The sequence below is a fragment of the Ursus americanus genome, chromosome 23, assembly GCF_024610735.1.
Source record: "Ursus americanus isolate L20-20 chromosome 23, mUrsAme1.1.p, whole genome shotgun sequence".
NCBI classification, from domain to species: Eukaryota; Metazoa; Chordata; class Mammalia; order Carnivora; family Ursidae; genus Ursus; species Ursus americanus.
This window is the reverse complement of record NC_142149.1, coordinates 31,275,954-31,301,363: the sequence shown is the minus strand read 5'-3', so window position 1 is coordinate 31,301,363 and position 25,410 is coordinate 31,275,954. Positions and strand designations below refer to the sequence as shown.

Here is a 25,410-nt window from a genome sequence, read left to right as displayed (position 1 = left end):
GGGGTGGCCTCTGCCCATCCTCCCTGCCCCCACGGGGACACCCTCGCTCCTCCACACACCCGCACACACACACAGCCACGAGCAAACACAGCTCGCATACCCCTGGCTTCGGCTCTGGCAGCTGTCACTCCTGCAGCCTCCTTCGTGGGTGAGGAAGATCGGCCAGCCTCGGATGGAGCCTCGGTGAAGCCAAGAGCTCAGAGAGGAGAGGGTCTGGCCTGGCATGACCCTCGCCAGCCCCTCCGCTTGGCCGGGTGATGTCCCCCTGCCCGGGTCCTGGGGCCCCTTGGCAGTATCATGGAGCAACTGACACCCCTCCCACGGCTGGGGGACCCCAGAGCCATGGAGCCATGGGCCCTGCCTGCCTGGCCGAGCTGGACTCCGGGCCAGGGGAGCAAACCTGGAGGCGCGACCCCAAGCATTGCTGATACTCCGGCAGCTCTGCAGGGTGGAGAGCAGAGGCCTGAGGAGAGCTCCGAGCCTGAGGGAGCCCAGAGCCCCGGGGCTACGGGGGGCATTGACCCCGAAGGAACCAAAACTGGGCTGCCTGGCCTGAGGCACCAAGCAGCCAGCTCCAGACCCAGCTGCCCGAGGCTGGAGGACGAAGAGGTGGAGGCTCTCCCTAAGGTAAGGGAGCCCGGGAGGGCCGGGGTCTACGTGGTGGGGCCTCTCATGAGGCCCTCCAGCCTGGGCATCACAAGCGACCCCACGTCTCCTCTCCTGGCCTGTCTCTGTCTGGGGGTCCTTCTCTGTGACTGTGTGCCATGCCTTCGCTGGGCAGGAATCTCAGGGGCTCCATTTTTTGCCATATGTCTGTCCTTCTGACTCTCTGCCTGTCTGCTACATCTGGCCCTGTCCCTACCCCTTCCCTCTGTGAGTCTTTCTCTGATGGTCTGTCTGTGTCTCCTCCTCTGAGAGTCTCTGTCCTTGGGGGCTGGAGGATCCCGGGCGGTGGTGGTGGGGATTCTGGAGGTGTATGGTGGAATCAGAGTTAAGAGGAAGCAGATTCAGGGGAGGGGGCTCAGTGCTGGGCTGAGCCAGGTAGGACAGGGTCTGGGGTAGGTGTGAGCAGCCTCCTATAGAAGATGGAAGGGCCAGGGCTTTGGGGGAAGGAAGGGGACACAGGGCCCATAAGGAGCATGGAGGGGTGGGGCTGGGAGCTCGAGCTGGCATTTCCCAGGAAGAGATGGGCAGAGACGGAAAGAATTGGGGATGAGCAGAGAGGGTCCCAGGGCTGGGGGAGGCCAGTGTGGGCCCCTTCTGGGCCTCCTATGCTTGTCTCTGAAGGCCTGGGACATGGGGGAGAACCTTCTCGTTTCCGTGTCTCCCTAGACCGTTGGCGGGCAGGATGCTTCCATATGGAAGGCTTGGACTAGGGAGGGTGTGTTCCTGAGGTGCTGTGTGCTGTCCTTCCCCGTGCCAGGGCAAGCTGGACATGGGCTTCGGGGACAGGCCCAATCTGGAGCTGTTGAGGGCCCTGGGGGAGCTGCAGCGGCGCTGCGCCATCCTTAAGGAGGAAAATCAGATGCTGGTGAGGCTTGGAAAGCAAGTCCCGAGTCCTGGTTGGAGCTGGGGGAAGGCAGACTCAGACACCCCAGCCCTCTGCCTCAGCGTCCTCCTGATCCCGTAAACTATCCCTCCAAGTGGGGGCTCCATGGAGGTGATAGGACCCCAAGACCCAGACAGGGTGAACCCCTACTTAGACTTGCCAAGGGCCCCACTGTGAGCCCAGGGCTCTAACCCAAGTCCTGGGCAGTTAGGATTGGGTCCGTGGGGTGCTCCCCACATGCCCCAATTCTGGCTGACCCCTTGTCAGAGGAAGAGCAGCTTTCCTGAGACAGAGGAGAAGGTGCGGAGGCTGAAGCGGAAGAATGCCGAGCTGGCGGTCATCGCCAAGCGCCTGGAGGAGAGGGCCCGGAAGCTGCAGGAGACTAACCTGAAGGTGGTGAGGCTGGGAGGCTGCTGGATGGAGGCTGGGTGACCAGGGAGAGAGGGGAGCCAGGCCAGGTCTGAGGGAGTGGGGCTTACGAGTCATGGACTCCTAGCACCCAGGAAAGCAGGAATCCAGGGGCCACGGGGTAGGCGGGGCAAATGCTGGCTGGGCTAGGGGGCCGAGGGTTTCTGGAGTTACAGGAGGGAGGGAAGGGCTGGGCAGGGAGTTCCTGAACAGGCAGGGAGCAGGTTTCTGGATTACCACGTGCTGGTGCTGGCTGCAGCCTCCCGCTGAGCTCATCTCTGGGTGCAGAGCTGGTGGGGGCAGGGATGAAGACCCATGACAGTGGCAGCCCTGAATTAGCAGCATCCTTTGGGCCTAAACTAGGATGTGGAGTTAACCCTCTCAGTCCTGTCTGAGGATTTGCAGGGATGGAGTCAAGCGTGGCTAGCGGTCCCCTAAAGCCCCCAATACAGGGTGGCAGCAGGAGACCACACTTCCAGGTTTTCATCCTCACCCCTGCATTGAGAGGAGCTGAGGAGTGGGAGAAGTGCCCCAGCCCTCAGATGACCGTTGGCCTTACCCTCCTCTGGCCAGGTGAGTGCCCCTGTGCCCCGACCTGGGGCCAGCTTGGAGCTGTGCCGGAAGGCCCTGGCCCATCAGCGAGCCCGGGACCTCAGTGAGACAGCCAGCGCCCTGCTGGCTAAGGACAAGCAGATCGCTGCCTTGCAGCGGGAGTGCAGGGAGCTGCAGGCCAGGCTCACCCTGGCTGGCAAGGTGCGAGGCCCTGGTCACCCCTTCCTGGTCAGTCCTACACCGGGGCCGCCTGCCTGGCTTGTGGGATGTGGACGAGATGTTGATGAGATGCAAATGAAGCGGGAAGGTGGAAGCTGCCGGGGAGTAGGTTCCCCTGGCAACGGCCCAGGTGGGAGCGGGGAGAAAGAGCCTGAACTGAAGGGGGTGGAGCCATGAGTCCCAGACCTGGGAATTTCAGTGCTCCAGTCTTCGGGCTGTATGCCAGCGGGCCTGGCTGTATGCATCCACACATACCTCACAGTTGTGTGAAGCGATGTTCACAAGGCATTTAGCACAGTGCCGGGCACACCGTGAGTGCCCCATAAATGCGTTACCGTGACTGCACAGGGGCTCGAGGCAGCATGCGGCCGTATACGCATGCACCTGTGACCAGGCCTGTACGCAGGGGAGGGTCTGCACGTTCCCGCGCGTCGGAGCCCCCCCCCCCCCGGCAAGGTGGAGGGCGGACTCCGCCGGGGATGGCGTGGGGGCGGGCCGGGGCTAGGCCTGACTCCCCTCCCTGTCCCCCAACCCCAGGAGGGCCCCCAGTGGCTTCACGTACGGGACTTCGACCGGCTGCTGCGCGAGTCCCAGCGGGAGGTGCTGCGGCTGCAGCGGCAGATCGCCCTGCGCAACCAGCAGGAACCGCCCCCGTCGTCCCGGCCCCCGGGCCCCGCCGCCCCGGCCAGAGCAGGGGCGCCCGCCCCCGGGGCCCCGGGAGAGGTGAGCTCTGGCGCCAGGGCAGGTGTGTGGGCGTCTGTAGGTGGGGGTGGGGGCGGCCCCGGGATCTCCCCCGGCATGGCGCTCAGAGCCCCGAGGACCCGCCGGTGGCGTGCGCCCTCCACGGGCCAGGGAGCTTTCCCGACCCCGGAGGAGAGGGTCGCCCGTACCTGCGCCGCGCCGACCCCGGCCATGCCATTCGGGGTCCGCCCTCCGCAGGCCTGCGCCCCGCCGCCCCTGCCGCGGTGCCAGTGGTACGGCCCGGCCGCAAATCCCCGGTTGCCCTGGCAGCCGCCCGGGGCCCAGCCCGCGCCGCCGCCTCCCGCCGCCGCCCTAGCGCGGGGACGCCCCCTTCAGCGCCCGCCTGGTCCGCCAGGCCCGGCCCTGGCCCCCCGGGGGCGGCGGTGCGTCCGCCTCGGCTCCAGGTACGGGCGACCCTCGCTGGGCGCTAGGCTTAGGCAGCTTCTGTCGCGAGGGCTTGGGACCCCACTCCGGACCCCCAGAGCTTAGAGGTCTGGCTCCTCTCCATCCTCTCTACTCGGGCGGCTCCTAGGTTACCTCCTTCTGGGAAGGGGGGTGAGAGAAGGGGCTCTCTAGCGACGAAGGCCTCCGGGCGGGGGGTGCTTCTCGCTCAGATGTTGCCCCTCTGCCAGGCCCAGGGAGGGAGATGTACCTCCCATCAAGAGCGGCCCTCCCCTGGAGTTTGCACAGATGAATCTCCAGTGCGACAGGGTGTGCTTGGGGGAAGCTAGGACGAGGGTCTGGCCAGGCTTGCAGTGGTCTAGGCAAAGGCCGGTGCGGATGATCCAGAATGCCTAGCTCTGGGGGGCACCACGTCCCTGGGGGCCCAGGCCGGCTCCTAGCTCTCTGCCAGTCACTGAAGGACACCCAGGACGGTTATTGAGCGCAGAGCAGGGCTGCTGTTAGAAGCTAAAAAGGGAAAGCTTTGGCCTGGATAAGGGACCCATCTCCCAGGGCACACATGGGTCTCAGGATCTCAAAGCAGTGTGTCTGGAGGACGCAGGGGTGCAGCCTCTGCACTTCCGCATCACTGGGGATGTGGGCAGGCAGCAGCCCCCCTCCCTTCTTTGCTGACTTTGAGATGGGATGGGCAGGGGTCCAGGCTGCCCTGGGGCCCTGTTCTCAGGTGCCGGCCCCCATCCCTGGGCATTTCCAGGCCACGCCCCAGGAGGATGTGGAGAACCCACCCGCCATCCTAGGGGAGCCCGAGAGACAGCAGAGGGTGCAGCAGCTGGTAAGTCCCAGGTCAAGGGCTGGAGGCAACCAGTTGTGGGCAGGTCTGCCTTCACACATGAAGAGCCCTTGGTTCTGACCCCACAGGAGTCAGAGCTCAGCAAGAAGCGAAAGAAATGCGAGAGCCTGGAACAGGAAGCCCGGAAAAAGCAGAGGCGATGTGAGGAGCTGGTGAGCTCCCAAGGGCCTCCCCAAGTCCAGCCAGGTGGTGGGCTCCCTCTCCCCTTTCACCTCTCTTGTCCTTCGGGGCTCTCTTGCCCTGCCTGGCGCAGGCTCCTGGTGGGGGGGAAGGCGTTGTCTGGGAGGGCCAGGTCCTCTGTGTGGGGAGAGGAGGCGTGTGGGTGCTGGGCTCCCTCCCCAGAGCTCCCCTGGTCTCTCAGGAACTGCAGCTGAGAGAAGCCCAGAATGAGAATGCCCGCCTCGTGGAGGAGAACTCTCGGCTCAGTGGGAGAGCCACGGAAAAGGAGCAGGTAGCCGCTCTGCGCATGTGCTGTGGGGCCGGGCTTCTGCTGGAGCCCTGGTCCCTGGGCCGGGAGCTGTCTTCTCTACCCCCTGCACTGGGCTAGCGTATGAAGGGTACTGTTCCCCTGGCGAGGGAGCTGCTGGGACAAGGCTGACCCCCTGGCTCCCTGCCCCCCCCACCAGGTGGAGTGGGAGAATGCAGAGCTGAGGGGCCAGCTCCTGGGGGTGACGCAGGAGAGGGACTCGGCCCTTCGCAAGAGCCAGGGCCTTCAGAGCAAGCTGGAGAGCCTGGAGCAGGTGCTGAAGGTGAGGAGACGGTGGACGTGGGGGGAGGCTCTCGGTCCCTGGCACAGGGGAGGGTGGGATGGTAGAATGCGCCCTATGTGGGGCGCTGGGGCCTGCGGTCTAGTCCTGGTGCCGCCAACCCCTGCCCTTCTCTGGCCTCGGTTTCCTTCTTAACAGAGGGTTTCTGGAACACATAGGGTCTGAGGCTCCCTCGCCTTCGAGCTGCGGAAACGGTGGAGCGGGCCGGCCTTGACCCAGGCTCTTGTGTTCTAGCACATGCGGGAGGCGGCCCAGCGGAGGCAGCGGCTGGAGGTAGAGCATGAGCAGGCCCGGCTCAGCCTGCAGGAGAAGCAGGAGGAGGTCCGGAGGCTGCAGCAGGTGGGCGCGGCTGGAGGGAGGGGTGGTAGGCCGCTGGAGCCCTGTCATCCACTCGTCCAATGAGCGATTGCTGAGCACCCCCTGAGTGCCAGGTTCTGTGCCAGGCACTGGAGGACAGTGGGGGGGAAAGATCAGGTCCCAGACCAATCAGCAAATAAGCAGATGGTCGAGGGAGACGACCCTAGTCACTGGCCCAGTGGGGGACGTGAGCAGGGTGATATGACAGAGTGCCTGAAATGGGGCCACTTGAGAGAGGTCAGCAGGGAAGGCCTCTAATACCTTAAGGGTGAGAAGGAGCCAGCTGAAGAGCGCTCCAGGTGGGAGACTCGAAGTGCAAATGCCCCGTGGCAGGAAAGAGTGTGGGGTCCAGACCAGTGTGGCTAGAATAGAACGACAGGAATAGGCAAGAGCCAGATCTCGTCAGGCCTTAAAGAAGAGTTTGGATATTTTGTTCTCTGGGTGGTTGGAAGGTGTTGGAAGGTCCCAAGTGGGGAGATAGCATGATCTGATTCGGCATTTCAGAAGATCACTTGAGCAGCAGCACGGAGTGGGGGGGTTTGGGGGAGTGGGCGAGGAGGCAGGTGGGAGATGGTGTCCATCTGGACTAGGGTGTAGGCAGTGCACCTGGAAAGGGGGAGGATTTGAAATATGTTTTGGAGATAGAATTGATAAGACTCCATAGGATTCTAGTGGAGCCCCTGCTCCTTTCAGCTATTTGCTGAGTCCACCCTGAGGGACAGCCCTAGGGAGGTGAAGAGTGAAGAGGCAACAGATGTGAGAGTTAGGGAGTCCTGAGTTCTCAGTTCGATTTTGGCCAGGTTTGGGTTTTGTCTTAAACACTCAAGTAGACATGTCCATAGAGAGTTGGGTCTATGGGTCTGGAATCACGGGAAGTTGGTCATGGACATTTCGGAGTCATCAGTGTGTCCAGTCTTGTGACTAGACGGGACCCCCTTGGGAGAGAGTGAAGAGCGTAAGGTGCCCTGTGCCCTGCAGCACCCTAACATTCAAAAAGGGTAGAAGACAGGGAGCAGGTGAAGGAGGCTGAGAAGGAGTGCCCCAAGGGGGAGGAGGGAAGCCCAGAGGGTGGATGTCCCAGAAAGAGAGAAGCAGTATCCGCCCTGCCTCTCCTTGACCCTTAACTTCTGACTGGAGGTATGGTTCTGGGGTGGGAGTTTGAGGGGGGGAAGACCCTCAGCCTCCCCCCTCCCAGCCCCCCTTTCCTCTTCTTCTCCCCCACCTTTCCCCCCTTTCCTCCCTCCCTTTGCCCTTGCTGCCCCTCCTCTATCTGTCTCCCTTTATCCCCTCCCCTGTTCCTCATCCTTCCCCTCCAACATTTTGCCTCCTCCTCCCCGTAGGCCCAGGCCGAAGCCAAGAGGGAGCATGAAGGGGCCGTGCAGCTGCTGGAGGTAGGGTCCCGGCAGGGGGCCACCGGCAGCACCAGTTTGGGGGGGAAGGCGGGGAAGTTCAGAGAGAGCCGGACTCTGTGGGTGTGGGCGGTGTGGGGTTTGCAGAAGGGCCCTTAAATGCTCCAGAGCCTAGGGAATCCCCTCCACCATTGGCCTAGTTCTCAGGCAAGGGCACAGCTGGGCCGGGGCTCCTGGGTCTGGTGGCAGCAGTCCCCCACTGCCACCCACCCCCAGAGGCTGCCTTCACCCTGAAATATCCTTCCGTTTAGGAACTGCCCAGTCAGTCCAGGGAGCCGACCAGGTAGTGTCCACTTGGGCCCTCTCTCCCTCCCTCCCTCCCTCCCTCTCTGCGCGATGCCCGCTGTGAGCGGTGCTAACCTGTGCTCTGTGCTTTCCTTTCCTGCCGCAGTCCACCCTGGATTCCATGCAGGTACAGCCTCCCGCCACCCCCTCCCTGGGCTGTCCCCTCCCCCACACCTCTCTGGGCGGGCTGAGCTGCGTCTCCTTCCTCAGGTCCGAGTGGCCCCAGCTCTCACGTCCAACAGAGGAGGGTGTGATTGGTAGCAGAGACCCGAGAACCTGTAGATGGGCTGGGATTCCTGCAGGACATGTGGGCCACCTCCTCGACCCAGACCTACCACAGTGCTTGGCAGACACAGGGCCGTCCCTCCTCTAAAACCTAGCCACTCAGACCATGAGGAAGTTCATCACCAGTCTAACCCATGATCCTCTTGATCTTGGCCAGGGGAGAGGCCCCAAATGTTGGGACTCTCCTGAAACCTGAGAAAAATACTTTGAGAATTGGCTCCTTCCTGCCACAAAGATGTCCCTAGCTCCTGTGTGGGATCTCTCTTGAGGGTAGGGATTTGGGTCACTGACTGTGGGAGGGTGACAAGCAGCAGAGCTGAGCAAACTCCTGAGGAGGGACGAGCAGTGGGACTGGCAGTGGAGCTGGGAGTGGGCGACATTCCTTTTGGCCTAGAAACAGCTGGAAGCAGGAGGTGCCACTGCTTGGGGTGTGAGGATGTGCTGAGTGGGAGGCGGGCCCCCCACAGGTCAGGTACTTCACCCCCAGCTCAGACACTCTTAAGGCAGCAGGGCAGCCAGGCTGAGCGGATATGAGCTGAAGCCTGGTGTGGGCTCCTTCCGTGTGGACAAGGCACAGGATGGGACTGGGCAGCTTTGCTGGGCCTGGTGGCTTATGGGAGGTCTTGGCCCAGGTCCGGGTTCGAGAGCTGGAGGGGCAGTGCCGCAGCCAAACAGAGCGCTTCAGCCTCCTGGCACAGGAGCTCCAGGCCTTCCGCCTGCACCCCGGCCCCTTGGATCTACTCACCTCTGCCCTGGGCTACAGTACCCTTGGGGAACACCCCCCACCCCCCTGCTGCTGCTCCACCCCCCAGCCCTGCCGGGGGTCTGGCCCCAAAGGTAAGGTGGACCCCAGTGACGTTAGTCTGGAATCCCCAGGTCTGCAGCTTTTCTATAGAGCAGAGCGTTCAGAGTCAGAGAAGGCTAGCAACTCACCCTAAGTCACACAGCAAGTTGGTGCCAGGCCTGGCTAGAACAAGGCTCTGATGGGGGAGAAATGAGCTCACAGGAGTGGCTCTTGTGGCGTCTGGCAAGGCATCTCGGCCACTGCTCCTGTCCTCCAGCAAGACTCTGTGGTCACGGCTAGGAGCTGGGCCCTGGGAATCAGCAGCTGGCAGTATGGGCCTGTGAAGAGCTGGGTCAGGCGTCAGTCCGATCGGGGGCCCCCGGCCCCCTCTCACTTCACAGCCCACGTGATTTTGAGCATGCTGCTAAATCTCTGTGGGCTCTGGTTTCCTAAGCTGTAAGACGGGAAAATTCAGTGCACCTCATCGAGCTGCTCTGAAGATCATGTGAAATAATCTGTGTAAATCACCTCCACCCCTGCTTAGTAAGTTTCCCTCAAGGATCTCCCGCTTAGAAGGAACTGTGGCTGTGGAGGGCCTGACTCTCCTCTCTGAGCAGCCCCGCCCTTGCTCCCTGGTCCCTCCTCAGGCCACAGACCCCACATGCCATCTTCTCTTTAGACCTTGATCTCCCTCCGGGCTCCCCTGGGCGTTGCACCCCGAAGTCTTCTGAGCCTGCCCCTGCCACTGTTACCGGGGTCCCTCGAAGGACGGCCAAGAAGGCAGAGTCCCTCTCCAACTCCTCTCGCTCTGAATCCATCCACAACAGCCCCAAGTCATGCCCCACGCCCGAGGTCAGTACTGGGGAGGGGTCTGTGGAAGGGGAGTGGGTGGCCCTATCCTCCTCTGGGGTCCCCAGGAGTTGGGTGGCTGCTGGCCCATGTGGGGTCCCAAGTTGGGAAGTGGAGCCAGGCCCTGGGAGAGAAGGGCTCCCCTGCAGGCCCTACTTTGGGGCTGCCCAGCCCCACCCCTCTGGGGCTCAGAGAGGCCCCAGAGTCCCGAGCTGGATGGAGGGAGACGCTTTGGCGCCAGGATCCCTGTAATGAGACTGCTCATGTGAGTGTCTGTAGCAGAAGCAGACGGTTGTGTGGGAAAGAACACAGGTTCTGGGAGTCCTAGGCGAGTCTCTGACCTTTTCTGGGCTTTGGTTTCCTTGTCTGGATTTTGGAGCTAATAAACCCTGCCTTGTAACGTTGTCATGAGGATTACATGAGAAAATAAAAGACAGAGCACTACTGCAGGGCACACAGTAGATGCTTAACGTGTGGCAGCTATTTTCATTACCAAGTGCTTGATCACCTTGTTCTCTCTCGACCTCCCAAACCCCAGAAATATGGGGGCGGCAGGTCAGGAGCCGGCCTCCTGTCCAAGGTTGTGGAAAGCGGTAGAACCCAGCCCCGGCCTCTACTGCCCCCTTGTGGGCAAGAACGATGGTGCAGGCTTTGACCCTGTGGTTGGGCGGGCCACCCTGTCTCCTCGGCTCCAGACCCTCCTTGCAGGGACTTCTCAGCGCCTCTGCCTCCTTGCCTCCAGTTCTTCCCAGTTGGGGTGCTTTGCTGTGTTTTTCCCTTAGGGAGAGAAACTGCCATTGGTCGCCCACCGCATATCGCATATCCCACCGCATATCGCATATCCCACCGCATATCGCATATGGGTGTGGCTGGCTGCTTCTCCGATGGGGAAAGCGGTCTTACTTCCTGGGCTGGTGCAGTAGAGGCCAGGGCCCAGAAGGGATCCAGGTTATTCTCACTACCCTTTGCCAGGGCAGCAAGGCTCTGCCAGGACCTGCGGGCCAAGGTGCTGATTTAGAAAACATCAGGGATCCTTGCTGCTGGCCTTGTCCGGCATGTGCTCTCTCTCCCTTCCCAAAGCAGCGGGTCCTCTGGCTCATCCTGGAAACCTGCCTGCTTTGCCATCGGCCCTGGGTCTCGAAGAGGACTGGCCCCTTCTGTTTGCCCACAGGTGGACACGGCCAGTGAGGTGGAGGAGCTGGAGGCAGACAGCGTCTCCCTGCTCTCAGCAGCACCCGAGGGCAGCCGGGGAGGAGCCAGGATCCAGGTCTTCCTAGCACGCTATAGGTGGGCCCCTCCCCGCTGCTCCGCATTTCCCTAGGGTCTCGGGTGTACGGGAGGAAGGGACCAGGTGGAGAAGAAAGAGGACTCTGGAGGTGGTGGGGGCGGTACAGGGATCCTGGTTGGACGGGTCCTCTCAGCCTAGTTGGGCCGGGTGGGCGCAGTGAGCGCTCTACTTGGCTACTGATGGACCACCAAGGGCCCATAAAAGCCTAGTACAGTGGGAGAGAGGAGGCGGGCCGGGGAGGCAGGGTGCAGGTCACCGTCTCCTTTCTCCTCCGCACCTCCTTCAACAGCTACAACCCGTTCGAGGGCCCCAATGAGAACCCAGAGGCGGAGCTCCCTCTTACGGCTGGCGAGTACATCTACATCTACGGCAACATGGATGAGGACGGCTTTTTTGAAGGTAGGAAGGTAGCAGGGTGGTTCTGTCCATTCCCCTGCTTTTAAGCTGCTCGTCCCAAAGACCTGCACCCACCCAGAGCCGCTCCCCAGGCTGCTCAGGCCACCAGGACTTTTCTGACCCTGCTAAAAGGCAGTACAGAGTCCTGGCGGCCCGTGGGGAAGGGATCTAGGAAAGGGGCAGCTGGTCTGCCCGCAGATCGGCCGTCAGCAGGGCGGGGCAGGGCCCATCACAGTCCAGGTGATGGACGGAGTCACAGGGAATGTGGGCTAACTTTGCTTTTGTGGTGCCAGACAAGGCATGACGGTGCTTAACTCTAGTGACATCGAGGTCAGGCATGTGGCGTAGAGCTGATGCCGGACTCCAGGGTTGTGCGGAGGAGGAAGCAGGGTCCAGAGCCCCGGAGAGGGGGTTAGGAAGAAGTCAGCAGGTGTCCGGGCCCAGGCAGGGCATGGGCTTCAGAGCAGCTCTCTGGGGCCTGTGAGGAGCTCAGGCAGCAGAGCGGCTGCCCCGTGACTGAGACTGGGCAATAGGGCAGGGCCTGCCGAAGAATCGGTCTCGGGAAACTCTCCAGGTGGCCCTGGCCACATGGCAGGGAGAACGATGCTGTGCCGAGACTGGATTGTGGTGCAGGCAGGGCAGGGTGAGGGCCATAACCACGGACGGGGATTTAGGAAAGAGGTCAGGTCTGAATCCCTAAGGCCCAAAGTTTGGGAAGGCCAGGTCTTCGAGCCTGCCCAGCATGCCTTCCCCAGGCCCAGCGGCCGGTCTTTGCGTAGCTCCTATGAATGATGGTAAACAACTCAACTCCCCGGAGATGTGGATAATGGAAGTGGGATTAAATATTTCCCAGAAAAATGACGTTTTCAATGAAAAAACCCCCAGAGCCCATACCTTTTCTTGGGGGGGGGGAGCAGCCAAAACACAAAAAGTAACAGACCCCAAATTATTAGAATTTGAACTTTCCGATCTGGGATAGACTCAAAGGCCTGGAGACAACTGGGCCCCTACTCCCCGTCAGACTTCGCTTAAGTGACAGCTTTGTCTACGTCTGGCGCCTGGACCGCTGTCCGCCGTTCCAGCTTCGGGAACGGGGACCTGGCTCTGGCCGGAGCTCCGGCACCAGCCTTTCTGGGCCGTGAATCCGCTCCTTCCTTTCCCGTCCCTTCCGTAGCATCAGTGCTTGTAGTGACGTCCTTGGGCTGCCGGACCAAATTACCGACTGGCTGGCTTGAAACAACAGAAATGCATTATCTCACACCTCTGGAGGCCTGACGTTTGAAATCAAGGTGTTGGCAGGGCCATGTTCCCTCTGGAGGCCCTCGGGGACACTCCATTCCCTGTCCCTTCCAGCTTCTGGTGGTTCCAGGTGTTCCGTGGCTTGGGACCACGTCACTTCAGTCTCTGCCTCTGTAGTTACGATGCCGCCTCCTCTTTTCTCAGGGTCTTGCTCTGTGCGACTCCTATAAGGACATTTGTCATTTGATTTAAGACCCATCCATATAATCTAGAATGATCTCATCTCAAGCTCTTGAACTTAATTACACCTGCAGAGATGCTTTTTCCAAATTAGGCCACAGCCACAGGATCCAGGGATTAGGATGTGGACATATTCTGGGGAGGGCTCCAGTCGACCCTCTCCAAGCGCTGATAGTATCGAAGTTATTGGAAGTCACTATTGTTTCTTCAAGTTTACTTACTTTCTCCCCCTCCTAGCATAAGCGGAGAGTGAGGGTGCTGGGGAAACTCGCCGGCCCTCCGGCTGCTCAGACCTGGCTTCCTCTTCCACACCCTCTTCCTTAAGCCCCGGCCTCTGTTTCCTAATAAGGCACGGCAGCCACCAGCTCGTCTGTTCCCTGGGAACCCTCTCCCCTCTCCCAAATTAGCTGAGACGTGACATGCTGTGTGCCCAGTTTCTTCCTTCCCGGACATCCCTCATTGTCACGTGTTCAGGGGAACCTGCCCAAGGTAACAGAACCCACCTCTGGTCGCTGCCTGGACTGACCGCTAGTCATGTTCCTAGACCCCGGCCCGTGGTGGGTCCTCATCCCTTCTCGAACCCACAGGGGAATCTTCTCTGGCACTCACATCTTTTGTCCCTAGAGGTTCTCCCCTTGCCTTAACCAGGTGGTGCTTCCCTCTCCCACCGAGGATGTCTGTTTTCCATGACGGGAAGTTGAAGGGCGCCCCGTCCCCACTCCTCAGGCTGAGAGTTTTTGAACGCACAGAGAAATGCAAGAATGAGACAGTGAACACCCATAGCCTCACCACCTGGAATCAACAGGTGTTAACCTTGTGTCATATTTGCTTTTTCCGTCTGTAGGTTAAAAAAGAAAAATGAGGTAAAAGCGAGTTGTAGACATGACATTTTGCTCGGCTCACATCTCCTTAGAACACGGACGTTCTCTGGCAGCCTGGCAGAGCCTAGGGCCGCCCAGGTGCTTGTTAGAAATGCAGGCTTGCAGCCCCACCCAGACCTGAGTTAGAATCTGCATTTTAACAAATCGCCAGGCGATTCAGATGCACGCTAAAATTTAAGAAGCGCCGTCCTCTATCACCACAGCCCTGCGATCACACCTGTGAATATTAGCAATCATTCCCTACCGATGACCGTCCCTGCCCTTTAAAAGTGTCGCGGATAAATGTTGATTTGAATCAAATGCTTAAGATCGTGCACCAACCATGGCTAAAATGCATTATTGGACTGGTTTTTCTCTACCTCCTCTCTGTCTTCCCCTTCCCTGCCCTCCCTCTGCCAGGGGAGCTCATGGATGGCCGAAGGGGTCTGGTCCCTTCCAATTTTGTAGAGCGTGTGTCCGACGATGACCTCCTGACCTCCCTCCCTCCGGAGCTGGCCGATCTGTCCCACAGCTCAGGCCCTGAACTCAGTTTCCTGAGTGGAGGTGGGGGTGGCAGCAGTAGCGGGGGCCAGAGCAGCGGGGGCTGCAGCCAGCCCAGACCTGAGGACGAGGCTGCAGGGAACGAGCTCAGTCCGAGCCCCCAGCCCAAGGGCCTGGGCGGGCCCCCTGCTGTGCCTTACCCCCGCAGTCTGGTGGTCCTCAGGCAGCTGGCCCACAGTGTGGTGCTGGCCTGGGAGCCGCCTCCTGAGCGAGTGGAGCTACGTGGCTACCATATCTGCGTGAATGGGGAGCTGCGTCAGGCCCTGGGGCCGGGGGTGCCCCCCAAGGCTGTGCTTGAGAACCTGGACCTGCGGGCCGGGCCCCTCCGTATTTCTGTGCAGGCCCTGACCAGCCAGGGCAGCTCCGACCCTCTGCGCTGTTGCTTGGTGGTGGGTACCCGAGCCGGGGTGCTACCTAGCCAGCTGCGGGTCCATCGACTGACGGCCACGTCTGCTGAGATCACCTGGGTGCCCGGCAATAGCAACTTGGCCCATGCCGTCTACCTCAATGGGGAAGAGTGCCCCCCTGCCCGCCCCAGCACCTACTGGGCCACCTTCTGCCACCTGCGGCCGGGTACCCTCTATCAGGCCCGAGTAGAGGCTCAGCTCCCACCTCGAGAGTCCTGGGACCCAGGCTGGGAGAGGCCGGAGCAGCGGGCTGCCACCCTGCAGTTCACCACACTCCCGGCAGGTACGCACGCTTGGGCTGGACTGGCCGTGACACCCAGAAGGCCAGGCCGCGGGGGTTGCAGGGGAACCGCGAAGTAGGCTGCTACCTTGAGGTGAGTGTCCTGCATCCCTGGGTCTTGTGCCTTCCTCCCCCCAGGCCCGCCTGATGCCCCCCTGGATGTGCAGATCGAGCCGGGACCCTCCCCCGGAATCTTGATCATCAGCTGGCTCCCTGTGACCATCGACGCTGCCGGCACCTCCAACGGCGTCCGGGTCACAGGCTATGCTGTCTATGCTGATGGGCAGAAGGTATGGCCTGGGGACTCTGCCTGCCCGTACCCCGGGAACAGGATGGGGGTCTCTCCTTGCCGTGCTCAGAGGACGAGTCTCCCCAGCCTGGCACAGAGGTGCCCCTGGCACCTGCCCGCTACCTGCACTGCTACCCTTGCTTCCTGACGCGCGGCCCTCCCGGCCTCCCTTCCCCAGCTGCGTTCCGTCTCCCCTGCAGATCATGGAGGTGGCCTCGCCCACGGCAGGCAGCGTGCTGGTGGAGCTGTCCCAGCTGCGGCTGCTGCAGGTGTGCCGCGAGGTGGCCGTGCGCACCATGTCGCCCCACGGCGAGTCGGCCGACTCCATTCCAGCTCCCGTCCCCCCGGCCCTGGTGGCAGCCTGCCCACCAGCCACGGTCTCCTGCCCCTCACCACGACCCGGCTCCGAGGCCAGACCTCCCCTTGCTCCAGCCTCCCCAGGGCCTGGAGACCCCAGCTCTCCCCTCCGGCGCCCTGACCCCCGTGGAACACGAGAGCCCCCCGGAGGCCCCCCTGCCGGAGAGACACCAAAAGGATCCCACGAGGAGCCCCCGGCACCTTGTGCTCAGGTACTCTACTGCGGGAGAAGGGGACAGGCGGAGGCTGGGAGAAGGCCTCGGGCTTGGGCCCTTCCTCACTGCCTGCCATTCCAGGACGAGGCTGGGGCAGCTGTGTCGGGTGCGTCAGAGGACGGGAGGGCCAGTGAGCCATCCGCGGCCGAGAGAGCTCCCGACCCGGCAGCTTCGCCACTGGCCAAGGAAGAGGCTCTCCCAGCGCCCTGCTCCGCCCAGGGAGCCCTGGGCCGGCAAGTGCCCTGTGCTGAGGGCTGCCGCGGAGGAGACCCAGGGTCTGGGCTGAGGCCCAGGGCTGAGGTACGGGGCTGGGGCCACACTGGGCCATCTCACAGAATTGGGGCTGCCTCCCTGCCTCTGCCAGCCCAAATCTGGGTGTCCTCTCCATTGATTTTCTGCTCTGGTCTGTGCTCCGAGTCTGCTGCTATGTCACTTCATCTTCCCAGATTTCTCTTTTCCTTTGGGCTACTATCCTCCTTCCCCCCACACCTCCCTGCCCCCACCCTGTGCACACCCCCCATTCGAGACATGCCCCCCTCTCCCTCTGCCAAGGGACCTCTGTCGTTCCGGCTGGGGCTGACCCTTCCAGAGCCCCTGTGCCTCCTCAGACCCTTCCCTCTCTCCTCCTTTGTCTCACCTCTCACAGAGGGAGGACACAGCCGAGCTCGGGGGCCGTCTGGTGAACTCCCTTGCGGACCATGGCCGCAACTCAGATCTCTCAGACATTCAAGAAGAGGAGGAGGAGGAAGAGGAAGTGGAGCTGGGTTCCAGGACTTGTTCTTTCCAGAAGCAGGCTGTTGACCACAGCATCAGGGAGAATGGGGCCAAGGTAATGGGGGGAGGAGGGGCTGGTGGGCCCTAGACCTCGGGTTCCAGGAGCCTCTCACCCCCGTGCCGGCAGCTGCTCTGGCCACCATTGAGTGCCAGCGACATTGTGTGTAGGTGTGTGGCCTGGGCCCTGTCCCAAGCAGTCCATAGGAAGTTGCTCAGGGTTGACCTCTGCCCTCCTGGGAAGAAAGGAGAGGAGGAAGAGCTCTCTTCTGCCCCTTCTCCTGCTCCAGCCCACCAAATGCAGAGCCCTGGCCATCTGAGATCCCTGCGGGGAGCTTCCAGGGAGGGTCAGGGAGGCCTCTCTGCTGTTTACAGGCACGGTCTGCTCCCTGATGCTCCCATCCCTCGGGGCCCCAACGTCTGTGCAGCCTGGTCCTTGGGTGCATTCCCCAATTCCTCCTCCAGCTGTGCTCTCCATGTGCTGTAGGACTTTGGGCCAGCCCCCTCTCTGGTTTTTCCTCTTGGAGGAAGCTGAGGGAGGACTATTGGGTTGCCTGCAACCCCTGTCCTCATTTGACGACAAAGGTCACAGCTCTCTCCCCTTCCCACGGACCTCTCTTCCCTGCTGCCCTTCCCCCCCAGCCCCAGCCCCAGCCCGACCCCTTCTGTGAGACTGACAGTGACGAGGAGATTTTGGAGCAGATCCTGGAGCTGCCCCTCCAGCCATTTTGCAGCAAGAAGCTTTTTAGCATCCCTGAGGAGGAGGAAGAGGAGGACGAGGAAGACGAGGAGGAGGAGGAAGACGAGGAGAGGCCAGGGGCAGGCTGTTCTTCCCGAGACCCCAGCCCACCTGAGCCGGCGGCGCTGGGGCTGGGCTCTGACAGTGGTCAGCCTCGAGGACCTGGCCCGTGTCCCTTGTCTCCAGAGCCCTACAGGGCTGGGGACCGCCTGGAAGACATGCCTGGACTAGCGGGTGGAAGCAGCCGGAGGCGAGGAGGTGGCTCCCCCGAGAAGCCCCCAAACCGCAGGAGGTCCCCAGATCCCCGTGAACACTGCAGCCGACTTCTCAGCAACGGCGGGCCGCAAGCCTCTGGACGACCGGGCCCCACACGGGAGAGGGGCAGCCCCCCTGTGGGCGAGGGGACCAAGGGTGTGCCAGAGGCTGGTGGGAGAGGGCGGCCGCCCCCTTCCCGGAGGTGCTCCCGAGGCCGGGCCCCAGAATCTAGCCTGGCCAGCTGCCTCTCCCCCAAGTGCTTGGAAATCAGCATCGAATATGATTCTGAGGATGAGCTGGAGGCAGGCAGCGGGGACATCAGCGTCACCAACTCCTGCTACCTCGGAGATGGGGAGGCCTGGGGCACAGCCCCCATAGGAAGGTCCAGGGGGCCTCTGAAGGCTAATTCAGGCCCCAACCCCTACCCACGCCTTTCGGCCTGGGAGAAGGGGGAGCCAGAGCGGAGAAGCCGCAGTGCGACTGGCAGAGCCAAGGAGCCACCCTCCCGGGTCCGTGCCCACTCCCCACCCTGGCAGCCCCCTGCCTGCTGCCGCCTGGTGGCTCTGCTTGCTGCCCACCAGCCGCTCCCATTCCACGCTGCCGCCTCCATCTGCAGAGGTGGGGCTGGGGCTCTGGGCTCCCTCCCCTACCTCCTCCCACCCACATTCCACTGCTTCGCTGCTTCTGCCTTGGAACTGGGATGCACAATATTCTGTGATCGCTAGTCTCCAATTGCCACCAGCCAGCCCCCTGCCCGTGGGCGGGGTGGCCCTTTTCTCTGCGTAGCTAGTTGCATCTTCGGGACACTGACCCTGAGAAGAGGCTCTCCTCTCCCACGCTCCTCCGCCAGCTCTAAGAGCTAACCTTAGTCCCCTCCACTGCACTCATCTGCTAGGCTGGCCGGAGCCCGGGTCTCCCCTCCCGCCCTCCTCCCGCCATGGGGGTGTCTGATGTCTCCGCGAGACGGGGCCAAGGCTCCAGGAGAGGAATGTTGTGCCTCTGCTCTGCTGTGCTGCTTCTGCTGACCAACGGGGCAGAGCTGGGGAGCACTGCGGGGTCCCGGCCCACCCGCGGGGTGGTGTGTCACTTCTGCTGTCTGTTGCCCTCTCTTTGCAGGCAGCAGAGACCGGGGAGCCCAGAGAGAAGGACAGCTCTGGGCGGAGGGGCCCCTCGCGGAGAGGAGCCCAGGCCCCCAGGGCATGTGCCACCGAGCTGGGTGAGCATCTGACGGGAGCTGGGCTGGGCTGAGGGGGCCTCTCCTAACCTGAGCCTTTGGCCGGAGCTTATGGTCCCTGCTCTCTCCGCAGCCCCTTTGAGGAGCCCCCCAGAGGAAGCGCTGCTTTACCCGGACCTGCCTGTCAGGGTCTTCGTGGCTCTGTTTGACTATGATCCTGTGTCAATGTCGCCCAACCCTGATGCTGGGGAAGAGGAGCTCCCCTTCCAGGAGGGCCAGATCCTGAAGGTGACTGACTGACTGCGGGGGGAGAGGGGTGTCCTCTCTCTTTTCCTGTCCTGGAGGTGTTCTAGTCTGCATGGGTGAGAACACAGCCTCCAGAGCCAGATGCTGTGGCGTTGAATCCCGACTCTGCCCCTTGTAGCTGTGCAACCTTGGGTAGATGAACTAACTGCTCTGGGCCTCAGTTTGGTCCCTGGTAAATGGGGATACTGGTCATGCCTGCCCCACGGAGGCGGCTGAAGGTTAGGCTCAGTACACACAGAGGACTTCAGCTGCCCCGCGTGCAGCACAGGCTAATAACCGCTGCTCTTAACATTATAGTTTGTACGGAGTCTCCAAATACTTGAAGGTTTTTTGCTGTTGCTCTGAGGTTCCAGAGATCTAGTCTGGGGGGGGCTGGGGGCATGGACGTGCAGACAGTGAGTGGCGATCATATGAAAACGGCCATCTTCTCTTATCCCTCTGATCCTTATTCTCGGCTCTTTCCCCGTTTCCTGTTTCATGGCCCACGAAAGGGAGAGCGTTCTGCAATCCTGGTGGGGTGCTGCGGGGCTCAGGGCCCAGACCCCAGGGAGCGAGCTGCCCTGGCCTCCTGAGACAGCTGGTCTCTGCCTTCAGGTGTTTGGGGACAAGGACGCCGACGGCTTCTACCGGGGTGAGGGTGGCGGCCGGATGGGCTACATCCCCTGCAACATGGTGGTTGAGGTGGCCGTGGCCAGCGCCGCGGAGAGACAGCAGCTGCTCCAGCGTGGCTATCTGTCCCCGGATGTTCTCACTGAAGGCTCAGGTATGACCTGCTGCCGTCCCTTACCTACCTCCCACCACGCCACCTCCAACTCAGCCCTTCCTGAGCAGTTTGTAAGGCCGGGGTGGCCGGGGGGCCTCGTTCATCCAGAGCCCAGCAGAGCCCGTGGCGTTGCAGAGACTGAGGCCTGTGTGGCCCCAGCCGTGGGATTGCCACTTGGCACGGGGCTCTGCCGAAGAGGGGGCGGGCCGCGTAGTTTCGATCCTGGAGGCTGGGGTTGGGAGAAGAATGCGCTTTAGAAACTTGAGCACGAGAACCCAGGCACAGCCCAAAGAGGAGACTCCAGAGTCACTACCCTATCCCCCTCCCCTGCCTCAGTTTCTCTCTCACATATACTTGCCTTTCTGGATCAGGGAATGGTCCCTCTGTGTCCTCTACAGCCCGCACAGCCGGGCCTCCCCCCAAGCCCCGCCGCTCCAAGAAAGGTGGGTGAGACCCCCTTCTCCCTCGGGGCCTGTGGAGATGAGTGGGGTGGGGGGCACTGCTTGGCTCTCCGGGGAGACACAAGCGGGGTTTTGTGCAAGTAAAGGGAGTTAGGGCAGACCTTCCTCCACATCCATTCCCTCCCTTGGGAAGCCTCCTTTTAATGGGGATGGGGAGTGGTTTGCCAGGACCTCTGCTCTAAAACACACCTGACTGTAAATTCTGTGCCGCCTGGGGCAAGTCATTTACCTTCTCTGGGTCTCAGCTCACTTCCAAACCCAAGGGGCTGGGCTCCATTTTCAGAACATCTTTCTCCTGCACCCCTTGTGTGAGACTGAGCAGCCTGCCCTGCTCCAGCCCCAGCCTGGGAGGAGGAGGGGGCAGGGGCGGGGCTCAGTCACACATTCTCTCCGCAGCTGAGGCCGAAAGCCCTGCCCCTGCCCGACCCTGTGCAGGTGAGGGGCCGTTCCTGTGCTGGGGATACTGGGAAAGAGGTGGGGCTAGATGGTCCCTCTGGATCTCCCTAGGGGCTGCAAGTAGTGGAGAGGTGGTGAATAGGGGGTCAGCAGGCCCCCAGGGTGGAGGAGAATATGGCCTGGGGGGTGGTCCAGAGAGGGGCCCTAGTCCTCTCCCCTTTCCCCTGCAGGCCACCCCCAGCACGTCCCCTCTGCCGGCCTGAAATCTCCCCGAACCATGGTGGCTGCGTTTGACTACAACCCCCGGGAGAGCTCCCCCAACATGGACGTGGAGGTGACGACCCACAGACAGAGCCCAGCCAAGGGGGTGGTGGCCTCCCCAGCCAGGGCTGACACCTGCCCCTTGGGTTCTCCGCAGGCAGAGCTGCCCTTCCGGGCAGGGGACATCATTACTGTGTTCGGGGACATGGACGATGATGGTTTCTACTATGTGAGAACATTAAGGTGGGGGGGTGCCATACCCCCCTCACCAGCCCTGTCAGGGAGGGCCTTCCTAGGGCCAGGGAGGGGGATGAGCGAGGGAGTCACTGCCCCTGACAGTGATACGGATCTCAGGCTCTTCCCCCAGGGGGCTCGGGGCCAAGGGGGTGGGGCTGAGGCCTCTTTCCTGGTCTCGGCCTCACCAGCGTCTCCTCTGCAGGGGGAGCTCAATGGACAGAGGGGCCTGGTTCCGTCCAACTTCCTGGAGGGCCCTGGGCCTGAGGCGAGCGGCTCCGACAGGGAGCCCGGGCCACCCCAGCCTGAGAGCCAGGTCAGTGAGGAGCTGGGCTCCCGGCTCAGCAGTTGAGGCTCTACCCTGCTGGATTGGGGGGGTGCGGGGATGAGGACAGTGTCGGGGGAGGGGACCACCTGGGCTATGACCCAGGCGAGCACTGTGCCCAGGCTGGAACTGCCAGGGAGAGTCCAGCCAGGGAGAGCCCAGCCAGGGCCAGCTCCCTCCCAGTATGTGCCCCTCTCTGCAGAGGAATGATGGCTGCAGCCCTGATCCCCGGCCCCTCTGACCCAGCTGCCCACACCCCCGGGCTGATGTAGGTGAGGGGACCTTGTGGAAAAGGACCTCTGGACCCCCCACACCTCTAGCTAGTCATAGCCCGGGTTTCAGGGGAACTCCCACCCTATTGGGTCTCCCTGCCTCCCAGGTCCTTTTAAAGCCGGTTGCCCAGTAAGGCCCAGCTTCCCGGGTCCTCGTTCTTGGAGCCTGCTTCTCCTTGGGGTGAATGGAATATAGTCACGTTCCAGCCTCACAGGGCAGGGAGAGGGGGAGGAGGCCAGGCCCCAGTGGGGAACCTTGTGCTTCCATCCGCCGTATTTCCAAAGGCAAAGGCTATGCCGAGTCCCAGTTCCTGTGAGCTGGGTGACCTGGTGACCGGGCAGGGAGCATGTGAGTCAGTCCATAACCCATCTCCTCTCTTTGTTCCCTGTTCTTCAGAGAATGAGGAGGAGACGAGTCCAGTGCTAGATGGAGATAGATATATATAGAGAGAGCAACATGTAAGTGGGGGACTGGCCCCCTCTCTTCATGTGACTTGCCGCTCCTTACATCACCATAATCAGAGAGCGCTCCTTTGTCTTGAATAGTGAAGCCGACCTGGCTTTTCTTTGTCCCAGGGAATGGGGGAGGGGGATCTTGCCGTGAGCCAGATCCGGGGGGTAGGATCATTCCCTCCGCTTGCCTTTACGCCGGGCAGTGCCAGCTGTGACAGGAATACATGTCATTTTAGTGTATGATGCCCCATATTAGCGGACCCCTCATATTCTATAGCTCGTGTAGCTTATAGAATATTGTGTGATATCCATAGCATGACTCATCAGTATATTATGATACTATGCGACTGTGGTATTATAATATTGTGATTATTATTGGTGACCAAAGGATGATTCAGCAATGCCACCAGTAATAATAGTCCCCCCACCCTTATCCTCTGCATCATTACCTGTTAGGGGTCAGATGCATGATTTTACTTCTAATTCTCAATTTTCTCTGCTGGAGGGAATAAATAGGGGGGGGCTTAAACAACTGGAATCCATAGATAACCCCAAACCATTCATCTCTGGGGTTCAGAGACCCCCTTCAGTTGTTTCCCCAGCAACCCCTCCTTCCTGGGTTGTTATGGAAGGAGCCCTGGGAAGGAGTGGGAAGAACCCGGGGCTCGCTGGTTGGCCACTGGCCCTGGCTGGCTAGCAGTAGATGCTTAGACCTCCAGGTGCTGACTGACCTCTCTGTGGGCAGGCCCTGCCACGTCATCAGAGCCTTGGGTGGGGGGGCCCCAGGCGGGGCACCCAGCTCCCCTGCCTCTGGCCTGGGCTCCATGGCTGGCTCTGGCCAGGAGACTGCCAGGCTCTGGTGGCAAGTAGGGGGAGGGTTTTGAGGAAAGGAATGGGGCAGGAGTGGGGAACACGTAAGCTGGCCAAGACCCGACTGGGCTGTGCCAGGCGCAGGAGGTCACAGTAGGGACGTGAGGATGATCAGTAGGATAGGGAGGCTTCCTGGTGGCTCTCCTGTTTACTCACCCCTGTCCTTTAGGCCCTGAACAGCACTGTCTGGGTGGGCCTGGGGCAAGGGGAGCCACTCACAGTTGCCAGTGGAGCCAGGAGGAGCTTCACGAGGGAGAAATGCTAACTGAGGCTGCAGGGCAGCCTCCAGAGCTTGTGGTGGGGCCTGGGAGATGCCCCTCTGGCCCAGGCCCTGCAGGCCTCTCAGAGGCCATGGAAGGAAGAGTCCCGGTTTCCTCCTCGTGGAGTGGCCACTGCCTTCACTCCCTGCAGGGGCTGGGGCACCGCATGTGCGGGGCTGGCCGAGCATGCTTCCCCAGTGAGGCCCTGCAAGAGACTCCTTCCGCAGGGGCGATGGCTGCCTCGAAGCGGTCCTGGGCCTTGCTCTTCCTTTGCTGCGAGGGGATGACAAGGGGGAATTTGGGGCACCCATCCCATGGGGCAGGTCCAGGGACTCTGGAGCTCTGTCAGCCCAGTACCCTACAGAGATCCAGAGAAGGGGCGGGGCTTGCCCAGGTTCTGGAAGCAGAACTGGACTCCGTGTCTGTCCCTTCTGACCCCCAGCTCAGTGCTCCCTCAGCACCACCACACTCATTCGCCTCTCTGAGCTCTGTTGGGGGCGCTGGGGAGGCTCTGGTTCTTGACCACGGCCTGGGACACGGAGGGCTGCGAGCACTTCAGGCACTTAAGGAGTCAGGTTGGGGCATGGAGTCAGGTCCTGACTCTGCCCCTTTTCTCTCATATTCCAGGACTGGGCCAGCTCAACACAGGGGCCCCCCCGTGCCCAGAGGCTGGCCCTGGGGCCCTGGCCCTGGTGGCTTCCCCACGATTGACCTCGGGGGGGTGCAGGGCGCAAGCGAGAAGGTGTGGGGTCTCCTCTCCAAGGGAAAGCAGCTCCTAAGGAAACTGGGCTCTGGGAAGAAGGAGTGATGCTGTGGCAGAAACAGCGCCCCGAAGCCCCCAGATCACCAGGTGGGGAAGGCCCTGGACGCCCGCTCTTCCGAGTTCACACTGCAGCGCTTGGACGGGCATCAGAGACTCGGTGAAGGTCAGAGCTAGATGAGTTCTCAAGGATGCACCCTCTGGATGTAGGAGGGGAAACTGAGCTGCAGAATGAGGAAGTAACTTGGTCAAGGTTGCCGAGGACCTCAGTCACAGCCAGGACCCGTGACTCCTAGTCCACCTGCCTCAGCCTAGTTTCCCGCCACACTGCGGGTCCCCTCCTTGGTCCTCCCCCCTCTTGATGGCACTGGCTGTCCTGACATGTCTTCCTTCCCCTGAAGGCAAGTTTGCACTGGATTCCCTGGAGCTCCAGCTCCCCGGGGGCAGGCGGGGCAGAACCCTGTATATATGTACATACTCAGTGCCTCAGTCCAGCCTCGTCTATGTCGCTTCCACCGCACAGGCCCAGGAAGGGGAAAGGCCCTGCCAAAGCAGGCCTAACCCCGCTCCATAGTGCCCCACCGCTCCCTGCCCGCCCGGCCTCCTGGCCCCTGTGTGTCCCCGCCCCCAGAGACGCGGGGCCAGCGGGAGGGAAGCAGGAGCTGGGTTTGCCTTATTTCGCTCATCGGATTCAACTTCTCTTTTGCATCATTTTCCTCTGGTCCCTGCCGGAGTCTGGGGCTGGGAAGAGGACAGATTTATGCAGCTATTTTCATACATCCCCTGTTCAGAGTGGGGTAGACCGCTCTCCACCCTGACCCTCACCACCCCCTCTAACCCTGCGGCTGGGTGAGTGTCTCTGCATGTTTCCTTCACTGTGGTGGGAGATCATTTGACTGAACCCCCACCCCCGCCTTGGTCTCCAGGGGTCTGGAATGGTGGGGGCATTTGTTTAAAAAGACATTTTATTATAATAAAGTCTATTTTCACAAAACCCATGCTGGGCTCTACTTGGGGCAAAAGATACCTGGAGGGGTGGGTCGTGCTGAGCTTTGGACCTGACTTTAGAAACCAGAAGTTACATCTGAGGGCGACTGGGGCAAAACCAACCAACGTCAAGAAGACCAAGCAACTCTTGAGTTTCTTTTCTGAAGAAAATGGTTTGGCAGCTTCCCGAGTGCCTGGTGGCAGGGCCAGGTATGTGGAGTTGAGGCAGGGTTCCTGGTGGGAGATCAAGACCTGGCCAGGGGACGGGAAACCCAAGAGAAGGCACGGGTTTCAGGGCAGTGCACTGCACAAATCCTGCCATGTTGACTTTCCTGTGCTAAATTCATAGCAACAGGAGAGGTAAGAAAAACCAATGGGATAAGCGAGCAAACCATATAGTTCTGCTTGAGAGCAGAAGGGGGGCTCTTAGTAGACTAGAACAGCAGGAGTCCAGAGAGGACGGGAAACAGAAACCTCAAAGCAGGGTGTGTGTGGGAGTCCTGCACGTTGCTCCGTGCCCAGAGGCGGTGCAGA

The 25,410-nt window shown here is 61.4% G+C and overlaps 1 protein-coding gene across 1 annotated transcript; it reads left to right on the top strand.

Annotated features, from left to right (window-relative positions):
• The first annotated feature begins 297 nt into the window (after positions 1 to 297).
• Positions 298 to 24,887, top strand: TSPOAP1 (TSPO associated protein 1). The gene is given in 31 exon segments (XM_087854537.1): positions 298 to 627; positions 1,424 to 1,531; positions 1,817 to 1,945; positions 2,531 to 2,710; positions 3,266 to 3,451; positions 4,626 to 4,703; positions 4,790 to 4,873; positions 5,083 to 5,172; positions 5,348 to 5,470; positions 5,723 to 5,827; positions 7,186 to 7,236; positions 8,457 to 8,661; positions 9,288 to 9,460; positions 10,629 to 10,744; positions 11,035 to 11,144; positions 13,901 to 14,731; positions 14,867 to 15,018; positions 15,218 to 15,586; positions 15,671 to 15,889; positions 16,236 to 16,418; positions 17,009 to 17,863; positions 18,471 to 18,570; positions 18,662 to 18,816; positions 19,429 to 19,597; positions 19,969 to 20,040; positions 20,455 to 20,493; positions 20,685 to 20,788; positions 20,873 to 20,944; positions 21,155 to 21,265; positions 23,757 to 23,789; positions 23,791 to 24,887. Coding segments are annotated over 31 exon segments (5,679 nt in total). The 3' UTR covers positions 23,938 to 24,887.
• The last annotated feature ends 523 nt before the right edge of the window (positions 24,888 to 25,410 follow it).